The sequence below is a fragment of the Oncorhynchus mykiss genome, chromosome 8, assembly GCF_057628025.1.
Source record: "Oncorhynchus mykiss isolate SJ-2025 chromosome 8, ASM5762802v1, whole genome shotgun sequence".
NCBI lineage: Eukaryota > Metazoa > Chordata > Actinopteri > Salmoniformes > Salmonidae > Oncorhynchus > Oncorhynchus mykiss.
Genome location: NC_143029.1, coordinates 55,468,669 through 55,477,095, shown reverse-complemented (window position 1 = coordinate 55,477,095; position 8,427 = coordinate 55,468,669). Strand labels below are relative to the sequence as shown.

The 8,427-nt window shown below is 41.6% G+C and overlaps 1 protein-coding gene across 1 annotated transcript; it reads left to right on the top strand.

Annotated features, from left to right (window-relative positions):
* The first annotated feature begins 1,053 nt into the window (after positions 1-1,053).
* On the top strand, positions 1,054-8,081 carry marveld2l (MARVEL domain containing 2-like). Its single transcript, XM_021612947.3, has 6 exons — positions 1,054-1,371; positions 2,006-3,226; positions 4,763-4,971; positions 5,201-5,372; positions 5,672-5,722; positions 6,048-8,081. Exons 2-6 carry the CDS (start codon positions 2,093-2,095, stop codon positions 6,162-6,164), a joined length of 1,683 nt encoding a protein of 560 aa, XP_021468622.3. The 5' UTR covers positions 1,054-1,371; positions 2,006-2,092; the 3' UTR covers positions 6,165-8,081.
* Positions 8,082-8,427: the final 346 nt, after the last annotated feature.

The following is an 8,427-nucleotide window of genomic DNA, read 5'->3' as shown; positions in this document are numbered from 1 at the left end:
GGCTCCACCCGTGACATTTCAAGCTAGCTGTCGAGTGAGCTTAGGGTACATTCTTAATATTGTACAATACCGTTGACCATGGAGGAAAAGCTAGCTGGATGATAAAACAATGTCATTGTGCAACGCACTCTCATCTCCACACTCATGATAGTGCCAGTTGGAGTGTCAGTGAGGTGCAATGGAATGGAGTTGCTCTATGTGCATTGTTGAGAGAAGACGATAATATCTTGATATCATTACTTAAAAATAAAAATAAAATCTTATTCCATACAGAAATGGTGTGGAATGTAACATCAACCTCTGTGAGTGGTGCAGGGTGGAATCGGATTGATTGACTGATGGGTGGCTCAATACAGGTGGCGCTGGCCATTGTTTTGACGAATGTCACAGTCACGGCAGATGCTGAAGAACATAGACACAGAGGCGAGCATGGGGCCCAAACGTCATGCCTTACTTTATATATCAGTCTAGGCTTTCCAGGGGAAGCAAAATCTAGTTCGCTCAGCATCAGCACTTCCTAAATCATTCCAACCCTGGAGGGAAACTCCTCACTACAGGTGAGGTCTGGCGAGCTGCTGGTTTGGATCAAGGCACGGAGGGATTCAGGCTCTGCACCGCACCTGACAAAACTGAAAGTGGGTAAAGACAGACCTGTAGTCCAGCCATGTTCATATCAGACGGAGAAAGTTGAAAGCCTTTTTACACAGTACATGACTGAGGAAACAGAGGCAAGAGAGGCAGGAACATGGCTGCTGAGGTTGTGCTCTCAGAACTGGAGTATGGTGCCCTCTAGTGCCAGACTTGGCTCTGTTTAGGTTATGATAATATAATAGAATTATAGATAATGGGATAAGCTATTTTGTAGATCTTAGATAGTGGTTGTAATGTGATTAATACCATTTGATTGATATCAAACTGAGGGGATGCCCCTGATAAATGTTTAGCGTGTATTTTGTATTACCAGAGATAACCTTTTCAGAACAAACGTAACTCTTTCACAGGGAAATGTGACGTCTGTTCTCTTCTTAAACACATTCAAACACCTGTTGAAGTAAAATACACTGAGCGTCAGAGAAGTTTGGGAAGCTCTAGCTTTTGAATGTAAATATTTATAGCTGTTCTCCCACAGAAATTAGCCTAGCGGTGCCAGCCAATCAGCACCATTAACAGAAGGCTGTTCAGGTTTAATGTTTAAGCTCTGCTTCCCTCTCAGCTCAACAGCCTGCAATAACAAAACTGAGTCACCTAAGAAGGTTTGGCTGGGCCTGCTGTAGAGGCATCCATTTTGAGAAGGGTTTTTGCCTCACAGCACTCAAATGTCTGCTAAACTCATAACTGGCCAGTGTGGAGCTTGCCCTTAGCCACAACAAGGTAAGCTGCCTACATTTTAATGGAGATTTTTAACTTCCAAATTATGTTATATAAATCCGATTTTCACTGTAAAGAAAATCCTCAAGGGATTTATTTAAGACTTTATTTGAAGGTTTTATGTTGACAGTTATAAGTTGATCCTTTGTGTAGACGTTAAGCCTAAGTGTACATTTATTGTGAAGGAGCCAAAGGTCAGTTTTAAGTCTCTTCTGTCTCGTGTGTTGAGTAGCCAACTGTAAAAATGCAGGGTCTGGACCAGAAAGCAATTTGGTGTTCTCCTTTTTTGAGTTGTGAGCGACTTTGACTGTACAATGTGATAAATGAGTTTTCCTCAGAACCCTGTGAGAAGCTATTGTATGCTGCTTTCCTCCATTCCACCATGGTCATTTTCTTTCTTAAGATCAAAGATTCTTAGGGAGCACTATTTACAGCTGACATATAACATATCTGTGCTACAGCATAAAGGGCACTGAGTAGAAAATGATGTCATATAGGATTAATTGGTCGAAAAGTTTGTCAATATCAACCATTATTACAAGCAAAAAAATACACAGCACACGCATTCAAAAATGCAAAATCCTTATTACGATAGGCCTAACCCTGTTGTGTTTTTGCTCCTCTTTGATTCACACAGTTCCTCTACGACAAGAAATTATATCTTTCTTCCATCCTCAATGATTAACTAAACCCAGAGCCCCCTTACTGGATATCAGCCCGTAGTATGAAAAGCTGGAAGAAGATATTCAAGAGAGGAGACCCGGAGAGTGTGGATGGGAACTCCTCTTTGCAGAAAAACTCCTTGAACAACGCCCCGCTAGAGCTAACACCTCAGAGGGCCTTAGATGACGACCTTTCAGATGACGCAAACTCCACTGCCCACTCATCCAGCACTCCCCCATATGTACAAGGAGTGGGGGGTGGTGGGGACGAGGGGACCCTTAAGGACAGGTTGAGAACTCTCCTCCCCCAATCATGGGGCAGTATTCTCCAGAAATGGAGCAATGGGGATGCTGACTCTGACCTGGGCTCCGCAGGGATCAAGATTGTGCCCAATGGGACCAGGGTGAGTCCACCTGTCAGTCCTATACTGGAGAGGAGGTACTGGGACACTCAGGACTCACTGGGGACCTCCAGCAAGAGTTCCCATAGGCCCTTGTTGAGGGACGTTCCTATAGACAATGACCTACTCCATTATCTTCCAGAGGAATCAGAGCTGACCAGTATCCATCCAGCTGAGTACTATGCTGAGAAGGTGGAGGTCTACAAGCTGAAGTACTCCTATATGAAATCATGGCCTGGGTTACTGAGACTCCTGGCTGGGTTTGAACTTCTCTTTGGCGGTATGGTCCTTGCCTGTGTCTGTGCCTACATCCACAAGGACAGTGAGTGGTCGAACTCCTATGGACTGTACAATGGTGCGTATAACAATGGATATGGCACATCGGGGAAGTCCTATAATGGACCTATGACTCTATTCGTGATAGCGGTGGTTGGGGTGGCGTGGATTGTAACCATCCTCCTACTGGTAATAGGGCTGACTATGTACTACCGTACCATCCTCCTGGACTCACCCTGGTGGCCTCTCACTGAAGGCGTCATCAACGTCGCCCTGTTCCTCCTCTACATGGCTGCTGGTATCGTGTACCTGAATGACCTCAACCGTGGGGGTTTGTGTTACATGACTATAGGTATTAACCCCATAACGTCCAGCCTGTGTCGGGTGGACGGGGGCCAGATGGCTGGCACGGCTTTCATCTTCATCAACATGCTGATGTACCTCATCAGCTTCCTGGTGTGTCTGAAGATGTGGAGGCACGAGGCCACCCGCAGGGAGATGGAGTTCTTTGAGAACCAGGTGGGTGGTTGGATTTTTGTTTAAATCCCAGTGTTCACTGATCCTTTATCATCTTTTTATTTTATTTTTTGGAGTTGTCATTTCGCAGACACGCATCTCACCATTCAAGTGAGGTACATTTAGTGTATTAATCTAATTTGACACTCTCTACATTGCCCTTTTCTCTGACTTGAGTATGACACTTATTACAGCAGGAACCTGACTCATGGTATTTCTCTTGCCCATTGGCATCTGGAAGTTGTTGTGGGAATGGTGTCAGATTAATCAGCACTTAGAGGTCACGGAATGTACCGTTACTACTGGGAATGAGCCAACAATGCCTTGGGTCTCAAAACAACAGCAGTGAAACTACTCATGTGGATACGTATGCGGACACCATTGTTTCATATAGCAGTGCAGCTGGCTGTTACAGCCCAAGTTTATTACTGTTTTTAAATAGTCCAGCTTATCAGTTCTCGCAGCAACCAACTATAGGTAAAGAACAACAGAGATAATGCATTAATAAGATAAGCACGGGCGGAAGGTGAGGAGCGAAAACGGCGATTGCGTCATTCAGCTGAGCTAATGTAACCAAATATGCTTAGTTTGCCAACTGAAGACAACATATAGGAAGAATATGATTCTCTACCATACGTGTTGCATCTCTGGACCGTTAAAATTATTTATTTAGATAAGCTGAACAATGTCATACAGTTACATACTGTACATAACTTCACACAGCTGCAGTTACTGTAAAGCAGGGATGGGGGTGGGGGCCACAAAAAAATCTCAACTCATCATGAAGGGTCGAAGTGGCTCGAGGGTCTGAGTAACCACATGTGCAGTTAACAGCTAGTTTCCTGCAATTCTACACATTTTGCCACGGGGTGGAGATTATATTAGGCTGCTGAGGGGAGGACGGCTCATAATAATGGCTGGAACGGAGCAAATGGAATGGCATCAAACCATGTGTTTGATGTATTTGATACCATTCCACTGATTCCACTCCAGTCATTACCACAAGCCCGTTCTCTCCAATTAAGGTGCCACCAACCTCCTGTGGTGGAGATTCTTTCTTTCACAGTTTTTAATATGATATAATCTAAGAGTGAGAGTGACTATAACAAAATCAATGGGGGTCCACCGGTCAGTAATTCAACCATAATTACTACTAGTTTAGATAGCTGGCTAGACTAATTTACCAATCTAAAAAATGTTAGCTGACATGGCTAATTGAGTGACTGTCAGTCAGTGACTGACATAACAAGAGAAAAACTGCTGATGCGCTACAACATTTCGCAATTGAACCTTTTGTATTGTACTATTCTAACTCTCAACTGTAACCCCAACTGAATTCCTTTTTTTTTTTTAATCCTCGGGCCTACAAAAGGGGTCAGCGAGCTGCCAGTTGCCCATCCCTACTGTAGAGTGATCGCGTAAGAATGAAACAGGTTGCTTTCGCTCTTTCAGCACAGTGTACATGTGTCCTTGGATGCTCTGGTAGCTAATATACTCTGAGTTGCTGAATGATACCTTATGCTTCAACTTTGGCTTCAGGAGAATCTGAGGCCCATCCCTTTGGCCCAGACCAAATCTCCCAATCCGCAGACCAAGAGGATTGTGTTTGAGGATGAGATGGACAGCTCAATGAGGGCAACCAAACTCCTCCACGTCACAGACTTTCAGCAAGAGGAGCCAGGCAGCCGGAACAGAGCCATCCCCACAGGGTACGCCCAGAAGCCCAGAGTCATCGCCGATTATGTAATGTGAGTGAGAGGACCTGTGCCTAATATCCTGAGACAGATTTTGAGCAAGGATGACCGGCTCTCACTTAAGCTGAGGTGCATATGGAGAGACAGACTCAATGTCATTAGTGACTTTTAAAATGACAGAGCGCTCGTATTTTGTGTAAATGTATTAAGCTTGGTGTAATAATGGTATGGTAGGTATGGTAGGTTATCTATCATAGTCTTGTGTCTTGTCTTATTCCTTAAGGAAGTATCCAGAAATCTCCTCTTTGGAGGATAGGGAGAAATACAAAGCTGTCTTCAACGACCAGTATCAGGAGTACAAGGACCTTCACAAAGACATCAGTGAGACCCTCGTGAAGTTCAGAGAGCTGGATGCCATGATGAGTAAACTCCTCAAAGATGGCAACAGTCATGAGGTGAGTGATTTCATCTGCCACTTTAAATCTGGGCCTGGAGGCTTGATGGTGTTTTTTTCTCGATCTCACTATGATAAGATACACCACGATAACTTTCCTCTGTCTGGAAGTGTAACTGCACTTCTCAGTATAAGTCGCATTTTTGTTATCTCACTGTCACGGCCACTGATCAATAAGAGGTATGTTCTGAACAAAGGTTTCCACTAAAAATAGCATGTGACTGGATGATACTATTTTTAAACATAAATATCTGTCATCCTTTTAACCAATTGAATTGCGGGTGTTTGTTCTGTCTGTAGGAACAGAAGAGAATCCAGCGGATTTTGAAGAAGTACGAGCAAAAAAAGAGTGTAAGTGATGGGCAGAGGTCCCTAACATTCCTCTCACGTTTCCTCGCTCACGCTGAGACAATTCCAAAAATCATTCAGCAATCATTTTCACATTCAACTGAGATTTATTAGAATTGTTACTGTTGTGTAAACACCCAGGTAGTATTATCTTTTTCAATAAAACTGCCCGTTCATGCGAATAATATTGCTGCCACTTTGAAATGGGGCCTCTGGAAATTGTAATTTACCACATATACATCACAAACTAAATCTGGGGCTATGAGGGAAAGCTGTGGAGTGATAGAGCTGCAGTCAAAACGATGTGTGTTTCTGTGTGACTTCACAGGACCCTGCCTTCCTGGAGAAGAAGGAACGATGTGACTATCTGAAAGCTAAATTAAGCCACATCAAGAACAGGATCCGCAATTTCGACCAAGACACCATGGCAAAGGGTCGGACGTGAAGAAATAGCACGTACACAGAGGAAACAAAGGGGCCATTATTATTCTGTTCCTGTCACGTCTTCTCTGTGAGACTGTTATTTCAGCACTAATTGTGTTTTTGGCGTGTTACTTAAGTAGGTTTCAGTAAATGGCTGTACAAATCAGTAAACTGTGTGTTGTTACATTGTAGCCAGCAAAACATTTTGTACTTACTGTAAAGATGAATTTCCCACGAATATTGTGTGTGAGTTTCAGTCATGAAGTGAATGACCTCGTAAACTCATAAACGGAGCGCAGTTGTGTACACACCTTTGGACTTTTGTGAACAATGCTAACAGGGTCAATTCCGATTGCATCGGCAAGCATTGCATTTACACTTGTAGGCTTACAGGGCAATACACTATCAAATCCTTGGAGAGTTTTTCATATGAAATTTAAAATATGAAATGCTAAAAGGGCAGTCGAGAACCAGCAATCATTGTGAAGCTGTTACACAGTAGGCTAATGACATGCCCCAGCTAGCACATTTGATTCCTTGGAAGTTGTGGGAATGTATATTTTTGGTTTCACATTGGTTGTGGAGATGAAGCCATACGTTTTCTGACCGGTAAAAAAGGAACGTTTAAAAAAAGGAAATCTCTGAGAACAGAAGTGACAATTTCGCCTGTTCTGGGAACGTTTAGTTTTAGGTTGCAGGGAGGGTCTGAGAACGTTTTACCCTGGTTCCATGAATGTTTTCCCGGGAGGTTTTATTACAGCTCTGATAATGGAAATTATAGGTTAACTGGAGGGTTTTAACTTCCTTAAATCTTTCACTGAATGTTTCAATAAGACTTTTAACAACACTACTAGCTTTTTTAGGTTAACTTTTTTGAACACCAAGCACAAATAAGACACATAGAAATGTATGTCCTTAGGCATTAATCGTGCAAATACATTTATTTTGCATTGTGACACAGTATCAGTGAGATCCAAACCTATAATCTTTTGTTCTCGATCATTGGAATAAGTCCACTAAGTCACCAAGATGGAGATAGCATGACGTGTTTTTTTACTCATAAAAGGCTGTCCCTTTTAGTCTATTCAAACAGACTCTATTTCAAAGGAAACAAGCACTCCTTAAGATCATATATATATATATATATATATATATATATATATATATATATATATATATATATATATATATATATATATATTCCATTCTCAGCAGCAACAAAACTCTCTAATCTCTATCTTGTTAAGTGTGTTCAGGTGTGTTGGCCATCCCCACTAATTGGCCAACACACCTGAACACACTTAACAACGAGGATAGAGAGTTTTGTTGCTGCTGAGAATGGAATATATATGTTTTTAAATAACATTCTTAGAATATTCTCTGAACATTACTAAAGTTTTATTGTGTTTTTTATGGAATGTTTTCTTAACGTTCTCTGAACAATTTGAGGACATAACTTTAAATAGAACCATGAAGAAACATGTAAAAAATGTTCCGCAGAAGTTCTGAAATTCTAACAGAGGAATGTTGTTTCTTAACGTTCTTGGAACAATTTGAGAACATGACTTTAAATAGAACCATGAGGGAACCCGTAGAAAATTTTATGCTGAAGTACTAAAATTCCCACAGAAGAATTGTTTTTCTTAATATTCTCTAAACTATTTTAGAATATTCCCAATGTCAAACCAGTTGGAGAACATTCCTAGAACATTACCAACATTTAATGTTTGACATTTCAGGAAAGGTTATGTTAAAGTAATGAGTAATATGTTGATTTGTAGCTCAGTTGGTAGCGCATAGCACTTCTAATGCCAGGGTAGTGGGTTTGATTCCCAGGACCAACCATACATAAAATGAATGCACGCGTGAGTGTAAGTCGCTTAGGGTAAATGCATCTGCTAAATGACTTATACTATTAATAAAATATCAAGAAAATAAAGTTTGTTTGTCAAGTTCCTTAAATGTGCTGTGAATGTTCCAAAGCCAAGCAACTATCCTGCACCATTCCCAGAAAGTGTGGGGAAGGTTGTATGCAAAATAATTACAGGACCACCACGCTATCACCAAGCTCTAAGAAACATATGTTTCTCATAACATTATGTGCTAGCTGGGGCAATAAGAATTTTATTTGAGCAATTTTCATTGTTTTGTGTTGAATAAAAATGTACTAATGTCAAGCATTATGCAGCTAGCCCATACAGCAGGTGCAAATTACAAAATCTTCCAGAAGTGTCATATCTCTTCCACCTTTCCAAATACCTCCACATTTTGAAGGAGAGAGCGGT

What these genes read in the sequence shown, in the direction of transcription:
- marveld2l (XM_021612947.3), top strand. Translation starts at nt 2,093, where the DNA reads ATGAAAAGCTGGAAGAAGATATTCAAGAGAGGAGACCCGGAGAGTGTG. An exon ending in TGGAGTTCTTTGAGAACCAG is followed by an intron (nt 3,227 to 4,762) that starts GTGGGTGGTTGG and finishes CTTTGGCTTCAG; the next exon opens with GAGAATCTGAGGCCCATCCC. An exon ending in AGTACGAGCAAAAAAAGAGT is followed by an intron (nt 5,723 to 6,047) that starts GTAAGTGATGGG and finishes GTGACTTCACAG; the next exon opens with GACCCTGCCTTCCTGGAGAA.